Genomic DNA, 16,802 nt, shown 5'->3' on the forward strand with positions numbered 1-16,802 from the left:
ATTTATTCCCAGTGCCTAGTATAGTGCTTGCTACATTAGGTAGGTACTCAAGTACTGAGGGGAGATGCCTGTGTACTTGTCTAATGGCTTCTTTATTCTTTGAAGTAGAAAGTGACAGCTTATACAAAGTATAAGATGGGGGAGGTGGGAGGCTGGATTTTTGTTGTAGACTGTGCTTAGTAATCATTAAGGAAACAAAAGAAACAGGCTGGTTAGAGGAACAGGAACTCATAAGCACTACCAAGGGTGAAAATGGCAGGGTGATGACCATGGGCATAGACATCTGTCTTCTTGCCATCCTTGTTGAGTGGTACATCTCATCACACTGTTGGTATTCAGGCTGCCTATAATGCTCTGCCCCACTCTGCCCACTGACCTGAAGAACCAGGCTAGTTCAAGTCCACTTTCCTCTTGTGAGGCCACAGCTAAGCCCACAGAAAGGCTAGTCATTCCTTCCCTGTCCAGCTCTCCCAGGACATTGAGATTACTTACACCTCCTATTTATAACACCTCATCTTGTCTGTCTATTTCACTCACCATCTTGTTCCCAGTCAGGGCTTAGTGGATGTGTGCTACCCAAATGTCATTTTGTAAGTAGGCATGAGATGTGAGGAGCTACCATCAACTTTCTAATGTCGGAAATTATTTGTGGGCAAAGTTCTCAGCCAAATACCTGCCTGTAGCAACAAACTATGGAAAAGCTATCTATGAAAAACAGAAATGACTCAAACCAGAGCTTTTCCTATTTGAGAAAATAGTTTTCACTAGGTATAAAACATCGAGCTCCCTTCAGCTAGTGGGGTTCAAACAGAAGCCATCTTGAGAGGTGGTCTTAGGTCACCTGATGACACACCATTGTTTCTTCATGTGATTTATGGAAACTTCATATATTTGCAGTTTCATATGGCCAAGCCACTGCAAAGAGCTGCATTAACAGATATGAATTAGTCAAATCATCGTTCTGTTTCTTACAGTGAGGGACCTCAAGGTCCTTTTGCTCATTTCATTAAAATATCTGATCACTTAGATATTTTTCCCCTGTATCTTTACTTAAGGAACTCATCAGACAGGACTGTGAAGAAGCAATGAAAGAGACAAGATGTGAGTCATGTGAAATGCCAAACACAGCCCAGGGAAGGAGAAGACCACTTCAAAAAACTCGAACTTCCATTTGTGAGAAATTCAGTGGGCAGTTCCAAATGCAGGGCAATTTATAGAACAGATATAAAAAAAGCAGTCAAATGCACGAAGGTATTAATAATGTACCTTGTTGGTATCTGCAACACTGTTCTGGCGAGCATCAAAGATGATCAGTTTGTGGGACTGGGCATTCGCGTCCATTATTGTTTGCAGGTATTTTTCATCCTCCTTGCAACGTTTATCGTTGGGACCCACCAGTGGTTGGCTGCAACGAGTAATCGTTGCTTGACTTTCTGGATGAATCCATGACAACACCTAGTATTTTTAAGCAATACATAGTAGTTATCTGTTATTAAATAGTATTCCTAAAGCAACACATGTTCAAATTACTTGATAGGAAAAGCACAGTCTGTCCTGAAGTTTTTCCACAAAGACAAGAGTGGGCAGGCCAATCATATACTCTAGTGGTGGAAGGACTCAATGCTTGGTCAGGTTGAAACAAAGCTACCTGGACAAGCTCTAAAATTCTACTCTACCTCTAAAAATCCTAAAGCAAAAAAAAACAAACAAACAAACAAACAAAAAAAAACAAACCTAAGTCCAATTATTAGTAAAGTCTAACCTAACCTTCCATTTTCCTTCAGTGGTTCAAGTAATAAGGATCATGCCAGATGTAAACTCTGGGCCTAAACTACTACTTCCTGCTAGCTATAATTGTTTCTGTAACAATGTCCCTCCCTCCTGAGTGGCTATAGCATTCTACTCAGCATGAAGAATGAATCATTCTATAGTGATTTGATGAAACCTTTGATATAGACTGTTAATACAACAGCAAGATCTTTCTTGCTGCTCTTTCATTATTCTCTACTACATTTTGAGAGCAAAATTTGTTACCTTTGCATTTAGAAGGAAATCAGACAAAAAGGGAGACACAGCAAAAAGAAGGTTTATATAATTAGGTATTTTGCAAGGATCAAAGGTATGCTTGGGTTTATTTTTCTCCTTTCCATACTGTTTGCTAGATTTTTTTCTGTCTTGTATGTTTCCAAGCTAGATCTACCACAGTATGTTTCTGTCAAAATGATAACATTTAGTACTTACAGGAACTCTGCCTTTTGCTCGAAAGGCTGCCACTTTTGAAAGGTCATCATCTTTTACACTAGTTGGCACAACAATGACAGCAGGGTAGGTATCACAGAACTCATAATTACTGTTTATTTTGGAGATTTTCCAGCTCTCATTTGGCAAGCCCTGCAGGTTGTTAGAGGAGAAAAACACGAATTTTCACTTTGAAAAAGAATTAAGGGTGAAACACATCTATTTATTTCCAACAAAAAAGTCATTGATAACCTGTTCACTGTCACTTAAATAACAATGCCTCAGATAAAACGTACACCAGTGGGTTGGATCCTCACTCAGCCATTCTTTACCAGATCATCTCATAAAAAAAATCTGGAAGATCTGGTCTATAAAGCTGTGTGGTTAAGCCCAGTTACCCTCCAGAAAAGGATAAACAACCAGGAAAAGTGTCAAAGGCGCTGGCCTAGGAAAACTGGGCACCCAGAAGTTAGAACACCTGAAAGCTAGGAAAGCTACAACTTGTTGAAAAATTTCTCCTCTCCATTATATTTTTGAACTTTTAGAAAATAAAATATTTAAATTCTTCTTTTTAGTTGGATTGGCAACATACTCTACCTGTCTCTTATATTCAGATACTGGATCATAAACTTTCCAGCCATTAGTTGGAAACTTTTCTTTATAACTGAATGCAAACAGCACCTGAGAACAAAAACCACAAAACTGATGTCAGTATTTATTGCCATATAACAGATTCTAAGGCTTTTCAAATTCTTCAAAGAGCTGAGTAGATTAAGATTCTTAATTTAATCTGTAGTTCTTTTTCCTTTTCCTTGCTTCCTTCCTTCCATCCTTCCTTCCTTTTTTTTTTTTTTTTGGTGCTAGTCCTGGGGCTTGAACTCAGGGCCTGGACAAGCTTTTCTGATCAATGCTAGCACTTTGCCACTTGAGCCACAGCTTCACATCCAGCTTTTTTTTTAATGGGGGTAGGGGGTGGGGGAAGGTTAATTAATTGGAGATAAGAGTCACACAGGCTTTCCTGCCCAGGTTGGCTTCTAACTGCAATCCAGTCAACTCTCAGCCTCCTGAATAAACCAGGATTATAAGCATGAGCCACCGGTGCCTGGCTTAATCTGCAAATTTTGAAGTAATAAATTAGTAGCCTTTCTTAACAATTATATAGAACTAGCAACATTAAAATATTATAGTAGAAAGGCCAGAAAAATAGAGTTAAAGAAAAGCTGTGACCAAGGGGATAATTAAACAAGAGATTGTTGAAACTCTACAAATGCTTGCTGTAAAAGTTTAGTATGGTATACTTACTTGGCCATTAGAGAGAGGAAAAGCATGCTTGTTGAGGTTTTCAAATATCCCAAGTTTACGCTGCTCTTCCTGTTTATATGCAAGCCGCAAATTCCTCATATCCTAATAAACAAGGAGCACAGTTGTCTACACAAAATGCATTCGGTACCTAAGAGCACCTACCATGCCATAACACATAGAATATCTCCATTCATGTCTCATTTTATATTCTATTGCTCTTTAACTATCTCCAATGAGATTAAAAATGTTAAATTGGAGACTTGTAGAAAGGAACATATGCAGTGGGAAAGTCATCAGAATAAAGACTAAAGAACAATGTCTGTACATAAAGTTGTGCGATCGAGTCCTGTGCTCCTTCTTGCTAATGGTGGATCTGGAGTTTGTTATGGACTTTCAGCTGCCCAAAGAGCCAATTATGGCATCCATTCTATCCATAAAACTGAAATACAGCAGATACTTCATCCTACACACTCACAGAAAGGACCCTGTACTACATAGAGACCATGGCCCTAGTAATATCCTTATAGCAATATAATGCTTCTTCTTCTTCTTTTTTTTTTCAGTCGTGGGGCCTGAACCCTGGGTCTGGGTGCTATCCTTGAGCTCTTCAGCTCAAGGCTAGTGCTCTACTACTTGAGCCACAGCACCACTTGCAGCCTTTTCTGCTTATGTGGTGCTGAGGAATTGAACCCAGGGCCTTATGCATACGAGGCAAGCACTCTATCACTGAGCCACCTTCCCAGCCCAATATAATGCTGCTTTAAGATCACAATTTCTTACAGTACCCCCAGTGCAAGCTTATGGCCAAAGTTCCAAGAACAAGTCAGCGGGAACAATCCCAGAAAGGTCAAATCTAATGGCGTCATTTCTTCCCACAAACAATGTTTTAAGCATTGCTTCTCAATCTTTAAAAACCTATATCCTTAGCAGTTAAACACAAATAATCTCATTCTACTTTAACACTGAATGAATTTGGAAAGAAAATATGGCCACAAATTGAAGCAATAACAAACTGGGAAGTTATTAGGATATTATAACAGTAAAAGAATGGCAATAACCCAAATGTCAGTCAATGGGGGTCAGTTAAATTAACTACAGTATTGCTGAGGGAATACTAAAGAGTTATTACACAAACAAAAAGCAGGGCTGGTGATATAGCTTGGTGGTAAAAAAACTTGCCTAGCATGCACAAGCCCTGAGTTCAATCCACAGTACTGAAAAACAGAGAAACAAAAAACAAAACACAAGAAGTAGCTTTATACATACTTGTATAAAGAAATTTCAAGGTAGTTTGAAAGGAGAAAAAGAAAAGAGTAGAACAGTGTACATAAGACACTACCATTACATGTTCAAATAAAGACTAGGCATGCATGCTTCCATGCACAGGGTATCCATAAAGGGGTGCATGAGGAATTGGGAATGCTTGGAACCTGCAGGGAGCAAAACATGGTGGCTTGGTGATCCAGGGAAGCAAACTTACTTTTCCTTCAACTCGTCTTTTGCATTTTTGAATTATGTATCACCTGTTAAAGAAATAAACCCCATACCTTGCAAGATTCTTAAACATGAGCTGAGAGGGTTGGAGGCTGGCCTTAGTAATCCTAGCTAGAAAACATTTAACTCAGCAGTTAGCAAATGCCCATCCCAGTCATAAAAATAGCCACGGGACACTTGCCAGGACACATAATTGCCTGCCATGCCCTACACTGGTCATACATACACCTTAGCTATTTGGTACTGCTCAGAGACAAAAGCATTGCTAGCCATGGAAAAGCATGTGCAAAGATCTTGGTGTGGGGCTGGGGAGGTAGCTCAGTGGTAGAGCACGTGCTTAGCATGTGTGAAGACATACCCTCAAAACATACATGATCTTGATATGAGACAAGTATGAGCACCTAAAGGAAAGCCAATAGGACTAGGAGGCAAGGGTGAAGGGGGAAGAGCAGCTCAAGCTGAAGCTACAGAGGAAAGTGAGTCAGGTTGACTCAAGCACACAAGAGCTTGACTGGAAGCTACTTAAGAGTTGTAAGAAGGGGCTGCAAGTATAGCTTAGTGCTGGGGCACTTGCCTAGCATGTGTGAGCCCCTGGGTTCCATCTCCAGCACCACAAAAGAAGAGTGATGAGAACTCAAAATCATAAAACTGACTACATCACCCTCTACTTTTAAGTCCTTTGGTGGCTTGTCACTTTTCTGCATGTGGACTCCTGCCTGGGAAGGACAGCTGCCATGTAACACAGAAAGTGAGTCTGCTAAACATGTGCTTTCATGATCTGTTAAAGCTAGAATTACTTTATAAACATATAAGTAAATACATAGGGTGGTATGCAAGTATATGCAAATGTATTCGCTGATATATGGTAGATTCAAGGGAGAACTCAAATAATCTAATTCCTTAGAAAGGCAAAGTCAACAAAGTACACACACCAAGAAATCAGTACTTGAACAAAGTGGGGTGAGGTCAAAGGAAGCAGGATAGACAAGAGAAGAAGGGTAAAAGATTGAATCAAGAATTCAATGTATAAGTTAGAGGAGTAGCTCATTTGGTAGAGCGCTAGCCAGTGAGTAAAAGTGTCAGGTACCAAGTTTAAGTCCCAGTCTTGAACTGAAAAAAAAAATTAATGTATATCCTACAAAATTAAGAAAAGCAAGGGAAGGTATGGGTTGAGAGGAAGGAGTAAGAATGTTGAAAGGGGTAACACTAATCAAGATGCATTGTATTCAGAAACTGCATTGTTAAATGGCAACCCCATTGTACAACTACTTTAAAATTATAAAATACTTTTTTAATAAAGAGTAACAAGCTCTTTGAAAAATTGCATTTAGCTGCAGTCTATGGCCTACCAGGGAGAGCTGTACTCAGAGATTTGATCCAAGTAAAGACATAAATAAAATTCCAAACCCAAAATTGAAGGAGCCCTGATGATTCTGCAGGCAGGACCTCTTTCTGGTACTTAGGAAAGCTCTTATTAAACCAAATTACATGAGGCAAAGTCACTGGGAATAAAACATAAACATTAATGGTGTTTCCTAAGTGACTATTCACTATTTAAAATAACATACACATTTCAGCTTACTTCATTGGAGGAAGGATTAAAAAATACAAAAACAAAAAATAAGCACAGCTCAAGGAGAAAATTCCAACATAGACAAAAAATTTTAATCTGAGATAAAATATAGAACACATTGCTGTACTTTTAGTAAGTCTTTGACAACATACCATTCTAAATAGCAGTATGGAACACCAAAGTGGGTAAAGGATTAATCTCTGCTTTTCACTAGTATATCTCAAATGTAAAAAGTAATACCTAGCACTCAGGTTATGTCAGGGATGTTAATTAGATATACTCATGATTTCCATGGGTTAGATGACAGTTTGAATTCATTTACATGAGATTTGAGATTACTGCCCTGAAAACATTTGAATTATTAACAGTGCAACTCTTAACTATCCAAAGACCATGAAAGATAAGTCAGGGGAAGTTCTACGCTGACTGCTTTCTTTCAGTTTTCCCTGCAGTGTGTAGTCTACCTTGCACACGATCTCTATACCGCAAGAATTGTCTCCATGGCTCTGTGCTCCAATCTTCTCAACTCTGCTGATCACTCCAAGAGGAACATCGAGGACGAAATGAGGGTCCTAGGTTTAAAAATTAAGATGAATGTCTATTGAAGTCATACTGCAGTGGCTTCACATTTTAGGTCTTGGTCTTTGCAGAGTTTCAAAGCATGTCTACTTTGCATTTCTTCTTTGCCCAGCTAAGAAACTGAAGTCTGATTTATAGCATACTTGATGAATTATATGTTGAAACTATACTGGAACTTCCCCTCCAGATTCATGTAGTATTTTAACTAACTTTTGGTCAAAATATGAAATCTTTCTGCAAATACGACTCTCTAGGTTATTTCCAGAATGACAGGATTTCAGGGGACTGTTGACTTCTTTCTTTTACTATTCAAAAACTTTTTATAACACTTTTTTTGCCAGTCTTGGGGCTTGAACTCAGGGCCTAAGTACTGTCCCTAAGCTTCTTTTTGCTCAAGGCTAGCACTCTACCACTTAAGCCACAGTACTACTTCTGGCCTTTTTTGTGTATGTCGTACTGAGGAATCAAACCCAGGGCTTCATGCATGCTAGGCAAGCACTATACCACTAAGCCATATTCCCAGACCTTACAACACATTTTAAAAAACTCACCCTCTCTACATTCTTAAAGTACATCTTAAAGTCCGTCACTGTCAGGGTTCCACTTACTGCTCCCATAAATGGGCAGATATACATGACATCTTTCACTGAAAGAAAAAAAAAGTAACAATTAATGCCATAGACATGTGCTTCAATGACTTAGCATAACTTTGCAAATATATGTGCATGGGATTCCAGTTTTCTAGGACTTTTAAACTTTATAATTAATTATTACTTTAGATAGAGACACTGATGTAGAGTCCTCTAACAAAATTCAATTGTTTAAAACAAAACTCTGATTTGACAAGCAGGTTTTAAGTAAAAAGTTATGAGTAAGTTACATTTTGTAATTTTTTTCCAGGTAGTTAACATTTTTCCTGGGTGATAAATCTGTCATATGCAAAACAGTAGACATTACACAATAATTTCATAAATAAATGATACTTTACACAAATGGAAACTAAATACTGTTCCCTAATTTACCTCCAAGAAAATCTTTTCTTTGGATGGGGGTGGGGGTCGCTTGTGGGGCTTGAACTCAGGGCCTGGGCACTGTCGCTGAGCTTTTTTGCTCAAGGCTAGTGCTTTGCCAGTTTAGGCCACACTGCTACTTCTGGTTTCTTGGTTGTGAGAGAAGCCTTTTTACAGATGACAAAAAGTAGAACACTATTGAAGTATAAAAAGATTTGTTTCATGGCTAGTGGATGTAGCTCAGTGGTACAGCACCTGCCTAGCATACATGTGGCCCTGTTGATCCTCAGCATTGGGGGAAAAAGGACTTATTTCAAGTTCTCATCAATATTGACTTTTTCTTAGCAATCAAGTCTGTAACACATTAATTTCTTTTTTTTTTATTTTCCTTCTTTATTTATTTTTTTGTGTGAACATACTGTACAGAGGGGTTACAATTACATGGGCAAGATAATGAGTACATATCGTATCAAGAATTGCAGCCTCCTCCTTTGTTTACCCTTCACATCCCTTCCAGCCTCCCCCCCCAACCCCCCCCAATCCTCTCCCCCCCCAACAAAGTTGTAAAGTTCGTTTTCGACATGACAACTTGTACTTCTCATTGTTGCAACGGGTCCACCTGTATCCTTAAACGACTTGTTTTTCCCCTTCTCCTCGACAGATTATACCGAACATCAAATATAGTGAAAGCAGGGGTTATATTGTGGGGGAGGGACATAGAAAACAACAAAGAAATCATCTTATAAATGCGTTAGAAACAAATGCATGAAAGAAAAAAACATTTAAATACATATCTAAGGGTTCATTTTCCTAACATCACCTTATCTGACCTTTTCGGCTTGACCCATACATATACTAGATATTGCAAATAAGGGAAACCATGGGACCTATGTTTCTTTGGGCTTGGCTTACTTCACTTAATATAATTTTTTCCAAGCCTTTCCATTTCCTAACAAATGGGGCAATGTCATTCTTTCTGATGGAGGCATAGAATTCCATTGTGTATATATACCACATTTTCTTGATCCATTCATCTACTGAAGGGCATCTGGGTTGGTTCCATATCTTAGCTATGGTAGATAGTGCTGCAATAAACATAGTTGTGCTGGTAGCTTTAGTGTGGTCTTGTTTGTAAACATTTGGGTAAATGCCCAAAAGTGGTATTGCTGGGTCATAGGGGAGTTCTATGTGAAGTCTTTTGAGGAACCTCCATACTGCTTTCCAAAGTGGTTGAACAAGTTTACACTCCCACCAACAATGAAGTAAGGTTCCCTTCTGTCCACATCCCCTCCAGCATCTGTTGTTGTTAGAGTTCTTGATTTTTGCCATTCTAACTGGGGTGAGGTGGTATAAAAAATTAGAATGGAAGAAAGACAGCCTCTTCAGTAAATGGTGCTGGCAAAATTGGTTAACTACTTGTAGAAAACTAAAGCTAGATCCTTATATATCACCCTGCACCAGAATCAACTCCAAATGAATCAAAGACCTCGGAATCAAAGTAGACACTAAAAACATTACAGGATGGAATAGGAGAAACCCTAGGTCTCCTTGGCACAGGCCGAAATTTTCTTAATAGGGACCCGGAAACACAACAAATCAAAGAAAGGTTGGACAAATGGGATTGCATGAAGTTGCAGAGCTTCTGCATGGCAAAGGACATAGCTAGCAAGATCAATAGAAAACCCACGGATTGGGAGAAGATCTTCACTAGCCATACAACAGACAAGGGTCTCATATCTAAAATATACTTGGAACTCAAAAAATTCAATCCCCCAACAACAAATCCTCAAAGAAACAACTGCCTAATAAATAAGTGTGCTAAAGACTTAAAGAGAAACTTCTCTGAAGAAGAAAGAAAGGATGGCCAATAGACACATGAAGAAATGCTCAACCTCCCTAGCCATAAAAGAAATGCAAATCAAAACAACATTGAGATACCACCTCACCCCAGTTAGAATGACACATTAATTTCTTATCTATTGTAAAGATCCCAGATTCTTCCAAAATGACAGGAGTATTAAAGTACTAAAATGGTCACACAGACAATTTCTCAGAATACTTACATTAAATGTTTCTATATTTCATTATGAACTGAGTGTCTTCAAGGGCTGGGGATCTGGGTATAATAGGACATGATTTCTGCCCATAAACAGACCAAGACTAGTGAAATACTACACAGAAATACACCATTATATAATAGCCTAACAAATGCTACAATAACTATGTAACCACAGTGATAAACCTCAGAAAACCAACACCTGAACTGGGCAGGAAAGAAGGTATGGGGAGAGAGATGTGGAAGGAAGGAGGTGGTAAACAAGTTGTTAGAAGTTAATTTGATTGTATTCAAGAGTGCCATGAGGATAAGAGTTCATGAGGCCCAGAGAAGTGGATCAGGAAGTGCTTTTATTGGCTACTAAGGCATTATTAGTATCCTGTCTTTAAAAGATAAGAAACTTTATGAACAAGAAACAAAATGATGAATTGTGTGCTTCACAGGCCACAATTTTATGTGTAAAAATAAAATGGATATCAACTACAGTATAAATGGTGGGCAGGAACAAATAGAAGTTTATAATTATACAGTTCCTATCCCATACAAGAAGCAGTGTTAAATCACTTGGAAAGTAAACTGTGATAAGTTAAAGATGGAAGGCAATCAGTAAATGATCAAAAAGAATTATAGCTACTATGCACACATAGAAGAGACAATAAAATCTTAAAAAAGTATTCAATCCAGAAGGGATAATAGGGGAAAAACAAAGGAGGGGGTAACAATGCTAGATAGGAAATGTACTCATTACCTTACTCATGTAACTGTAACCCCTCTGTACAGTATCTTTACAATAAAAATATTTTTAAAAGTATTCAATCAAAAAATAAACAAAAAAGGATAACGAGAACAATGGATGAAGAAGACAAGGAGAAAACAACAAAATGGTGAATTTTAACTTAATTATACTAATATTTCTGTAACATATTAATGGTCTAAACAATGGAAAGGCAAAAATTGTCAGATTAAAAATGAAAGTAATACTTCAACTATATGTGTCTCAAAAGACATCTACTTTAAATATAAAGACACAAACAGTTTGAAATTGAAAGGATGAGAATAGATCTAACACTAATTTTAAAAGCCATTGTAGACATCTGTAATATCAACAGAAAAAGTAGATTTCAGAGTAGACTATTTCCAGAAATAAATAAGCCATTTCATATTAATAATCATATTAATTCATCTGAAAGAACAAAACAATTCTAATAATTTATGTACCTAGTAACAAAACTTCAAAATAGAGGGAGCAAAATGGATAATTATAGTCAAAGGTTTCCATGCCCCTCTCAGTAATGTACAGAACTGGAAAATGAGTTCTTACACAGAAAACTTGACCAATCCTATCAACAAACTTTAACTATCTCATATTTACAAAATAATCTAATCAATAACAGCAGAACATACACTGTTTTTAATTATACACAACATTTAAAAAGATGATATTATGGGCCATAAGAAAAATCTAGATAGAGATTGATAAATTGATAGAGATACTATATATATATATATATTTAATAAAGCATGTGGTTGAACAGATAGAATGAAAATGGAAATCGATTATATAAGCAAATTAGAAACACGTGTGAAACAAACAATCTACTCCTCTAAGCAACCCAAGGGTCAAGGAAAAAGTCAGAAAGAGAACCCAAAAGCACTTTGAACCAAGTGACAATGAAACACAAAATCCTAATTGACTAAATGTTACTAAAGTAGTAAATGGGAGGAAAATTTTGCTGCCTAGAGAAAGAAGGTCTCAAATCAAGACTAGAAATCACAAGAAACAAGAGAAAGACGAGGGAATTCAACACAAAATAAGTAAATATAGAAAAAAATAAATGTTAGAAAGGAAATAAAATAGAAAACAAAATAATGAAATTAAAAGCAGGTTATTTGAGATGAGATATCAGTGAAATAAACATTTAGCTTGATTAATGGGGGGTTAAGTAAAGAAGAAGACACTTATAATTACAAAAATAAGAAAGATGATGTCACTAAACATTAAACTGATATTAAAGGAATAATTAAGGGGATATGATAAATGACCTTGACAACAATTTTACAAGTTGGATTAAATGGACAAAATATTAGGAACATACAAACTAGTAAAACTTACTTGAAGAGAAAAAGACAACCTAAATTATTTGGTAGCTACTAAACACACTGAAGTTGTAGCTAAAATTTTCCACTAGGAAAATTCAAAGTCCAGGTAGCCTCACTGGTAAACTCTATAATCTATGTAAGCAAGAAATAAATTCTCTCAGAAAATGGAGGAATAATTTCTGATTCATTCTATGAGATCAATATTACTCTGATACCAAAATCTGGCAAAGCTATTACAAAACCATAGACCAATACAAGTGCAGATGGATGGCAACACTTCTAACACTTTTTTTTTCTTTTTTTGGGTCTAGTCGTGGGGCCTGAACTCTGGGCCTGGGCACTGTCCCTCAGCTTTTCAGCTCAAGGCTAGTGCTCTACCACTTGAGCCACAGCACCACTTCCGGCTTTTTTTGTTTTTTGCTTATGTGGTGCTGAGGAATTGAACGCAGGGCCTCAAGCATGCAAGGCAAGCGCTCTACCACTGAGCCACCTTCCCAGCCCCCACTTCTAACACTTTTTAAAATAACCCCAACAATATATTAAAAGAGAACACACACACACACACACACACACACACACACACACACACACACACACACACACACACACACACACACACACACACACACACACACACACACACACACACACACACACACACACACACACACACACCCAAGTATTGTTTATCCTAGGAATCCAAGTGTGATTAAACACTCAAAATTAATTTATGGGAAGTAGCATTGTGGCTCAAAGTGGTAGAGTGTTAGCCTTGAGCAGAAAAGCTCAGGGATAGCACCCAGGTCATGAGTTCAAGCCCTATGACCAACTAAAAAAAATTAATTTATATAATCTCTTATATTATAGTCTAAAAAAGAAAATCTTCTGTTGACGGATATAAAATTGCATTTGACAAAAATCTAACACAAATCTCTTTTTAAAAAATAGCTGAGAAAGCAAGAAATAAGAGGATACTTAATATGATAATGGATATACACACACACAAAAACCAAATGTAACATTATGTTTACTGGTGCCCACTATTAGAAAAAAGAAAATAATGTTTGCTCTCATCACTTCTCCTTAACACTATATTGCTGGTTTGAGCAAGTGTAATAAAGCAAGAAGAGATAAAAGGCATTCTTATTCTAAAGGAAGAACGAGAATGCTCATACATTGCTAGTTGGAATGTATATATTAATATAACCACTTTGGAAAACAACTTAGCAATTTTTTACAAAGTTGAATGTATACTAACATATGACCCAGGTTTTCCATTCCTTAGGCATTTATACAAAAGAAAACACAAGTCTATGCAAAGACTTGGACCTACAGCCACGCATGCTGGCTCAAGAGTGTAATCTCCAGCTACTCAGAAAGAAGCAATAGGAGGATGGCCATTTGAGGCTAACCCTGGTGAAAAAGTGAGATTCTATTCTATCTGAAAACACAGGCCAGTCCAGGTGCTGGTGACTCACTCCTATAAACCTAGCAACTCAGGAGGCTGAGATCTGAGGATTGTGGTTTAAAGCCAGACTAGACAGAAAGGTCCTCAAGACTCTATTTTCAATTAACCAGCAAAATGCCTGACTGGAGGTGTGGCTCAAGTAGTAGAGTGCTAGCCATGAACAAAAAAGCCAACCAAGAGTACAAGGCCCTGAAGTCAAGACCCAGTGTTACACACACACACACACACACACACACACACACACACACACACCACGCCCACACACACATGCTGGGTGAGGTAGGGGTTGGTAGAAAGAGAACCAAGTGTAGTACAAGCCTGTAATCCCAGCTCCTTAGAAGGCAAAGGTAGAGGTCCAGGGATGGCCCCAGGCAAAACTAAAGCAAAAAGGGCTGAAGTATGGTTCAAGTCGTAGAGTACTTGCCTAGCAAACATAGAGCAGGGAGTTCAAATCCCAGGATTACCAAAAAAGAAAAAAAATCCATCTGGGATATAAATGTGCATAGCAGCTTTGTTTTATAATTACCAAATAGAACCAACTGAAATACTCACCAACAGCTGAATGGAGAAGCAAACTGTCACAAAAACACACAACTAAATACAATAATATTAAACCAATACAACAATAAAAATGTATGACTGTTAGCCCTCACTACAATATAGATGAAAATCAAAATAATTATCTGATTGGAAGAAACTAGGCAAAAAACGCATATATTCTACAATTTCTATAAAACACTAGAAAATAGAATTTAGCATGTAATGTTTGGGGATGCATGGAAACGAACAGGAACAGCGATTACCAAGGGGTCTAAGAGAACTTCTGGGGAGTGATGGATATGTTTACTACCTTAACTGTGATGATGGTTTCCCAGGTGTATCCTGAATCGAAACTCTTCAGTCTTACAAAGACAAACTGAAATAATATTTCATAGGGAGTACTTTACAATGACCTAATTGAATACTTTGCCTCCAGGAACATATTTTATTTCAAAGTCAGGGTTAATTTACTTACCCTTTGGAAGCCACTGGAGGAATTGAAAATGCTTACATCGCTTAAGGATGTGCAGATGTCTTTAACATTTTCAACAACTGGGACAGGAGTGGTACAAGTGGGAGGCTCCAGCTCCCAGAGCAAAAGAGAAGCAAACAGGAGAGAAAGAGAAGCAGGAGCACAGCTGACCCACCAACGCCTTCTCTTCCTGTTAAGACAACCATGAGCCTGCAGCACAAGTTTTGTTCAACATTCCCTGACATACAAAGGAACCAATCACCTAGAGCATCTCTAATCACTTCTAAGTAGACTCTGCCTCACTGGGAAATACAAAAACAAAGTGAAAAACACCTTTTTCACATTGGACACTTAAATCTGTGTAGCTGACTTCTCAAGAAACTGCAGTGGCCTAACATAACCAGCTCTGTGTTTTAAACCAGCCATTCAGAAGGCAGCACAGTACAGGGCTGGAAGAATATCCAAAGGAACAGAGAGGCCAGAGGACCACCTGGAGAGAATCAAGTCCCAGAAACCAAGGAAAAAAAGGATTTCAGAACTCATAATGGACAATAAAGAATGGTAAAGTCCATCCTACAGACTGGGATAGATCGTCGGAGAGAGTAGTTATTTTTGAAGCTCTGGGAGGAAAGCCCAGACATTCAAATGTTCTTCATACGAGATAACCATACTCTGAGACTGACCATGCATCTTTGGGAGAGCGAATGAAGAAAAAGCAAATTGGCTAACCCAAACAAGTGATGAGGTGAAAGGGGGTACCCAGCTGCTCTTCCTATCCACCAGCTACCTCTTGAATTGTCTGCCATTCCACATGACAGGATAAGGAATCTCTCACTCCGTTATGATCCAGGATGGCAACACAGGCCTATAATTCTGGGAATCTTCTAAGTCACAAAAAGTTCTTCACCAGATCCTCAAAATCGTAATTAAAATAGGATATAGGTCTTCTACCAATACATTTTGCTTATAGCAGTGAACTGGCATTAGGCTGTGTCTAATCAGCTCTCAGTTTATGAGGAACAGGCCCTTTGCCTACTTGTAAAGGCCATCTAACACTCAACAGAAGCTTCCTGGGGTCCTCTACGATTCTGCCATCTTTTAAGGTCAAGATGACACAAATAAGAATGAAAAGAGTCCATTAGTCCCACAATTAAATTGGTCAGGAAGATCTCCAACACATGCGTCACCTGTGCTCCTACATAAAATGCTATTTGGTTTTCTATATCTCTATAAGTATTAAACTTACCAATGGCCTTAATTGATTCTCCTGGAAAAAGTGGAGCTTCTTCCATCTGTGCAAGCTTATTTCCATCCCTTAGAGCCTGGCAAGAAACCAAAGAAGAGAAAATCTCACTTTCTATCTATGTATCTGAGAAGAATCGTGGGGTTCTGTGTTCTTTCTATAAGGCTACAGAAGCGTGCAAAATATATGCTCCCCACAAAAAAAAAGACAATTTCAAAGCTCAGCATCACAGGACATCATGCTCCATATTCTAGCAAATTGTTACAACATATTTACATTTCACAGTTAGAAAGCATTAATACAAAAATGGCTTGACATGACAAATACATACTGTATAACTACACAAACAGCTATTATAAGGTGCCTCAAGAATTTGGAAATAAGATCAGAAAAAGGTTACCTTCTGAGCATGAAACTAACACAAATAAAAACATTAGATGTAGGTAGCTGGCTGATTGTAAAAATGACCCAGCCTATGAGAACATTTGGGAAACCTCAAAATTAAAATAACTGGAGAATGGTCTCATGACAATTGGTGCCCCAGCTATATGTGTGTGCATAAGCACAAAGTTCAAAATGTCAAATTCTCCAAGATCTAAAATGTTCTGAGTGCCAACATGATGCCACAAGTGGAGAATTCCACATCTGAGCTCATGAGACAGGTCATAAAGTGCATGCACATTATAAGACTGCATAAAATCTCCTTCCAGGTATGTATATAAAGAAG

The 16,802-nt window shown here is 37.9% G+C and overlaps 1 protein-coding gene across 7 annotated transcripts in view; it reads right to left on the reverse strand.

Moving 5' to 3' along the window:
- Mtmr1 (myotubularin related protein 1) overlaps window positions 1–16,802 on the reverse strand; it is a 64,257-nt gene that overhangs the window by 21,030 nt on the left and 26,425 nt on the right. For all 7 annotated transcript variants that reach the window (XM_070039590.1, XM_070039589.1, XM_070039587.1 and 4 more), the window contains 7 exons: window positions 16,079–16,154; window positions 7,738–7,832; window positions 7,072–7,179; window positions 3,541–3,642; window positions 2,836–2,919; window positions 2,242–2,391; window positions 1,267–1,455 (listed from right to left, as the gene is read on the reverse strand). In XM_070039590.1, coding sequence (XP_069895691.1) covers window positions 1,267–1,455; window positions 2,242–2,391; window positions 2,836–2,919; window positions 3,541–3,642; window positions 7,072–7,179; window positions 7,738–7,832; window positions 16,079–16,124 — 774 coding nt within the window. In that variant the 5' untranslated portion in view covers window positions 16,125–16,154. The remainder of the gene's footprint in view (window positions 1–1,266; window positions 1,456–2,241; window positions 2,392–2,835; window positions 2,920–3,540; window positions 3,643–7,071; window positions 7,180–7,737; window positions 7,833–16,078; window positions 16,155–16,802) is intronic.

This window comes from Dipodomys merriami, unplaced genomic scaffold (assembly GCF_024711535.1).
Source record: "Dipodomys merriami isolate MVZ:Mamm:240054 unplaced genomic scaffold, mDipMer1.0.p SCAF_3, whole genome shotgun sequence".
NCBI lineage: Eukaryota > Metazoa > Chordata > Mammalia > Rodentia > Heteromyidae > Dipodomys > Dipodomys merriami.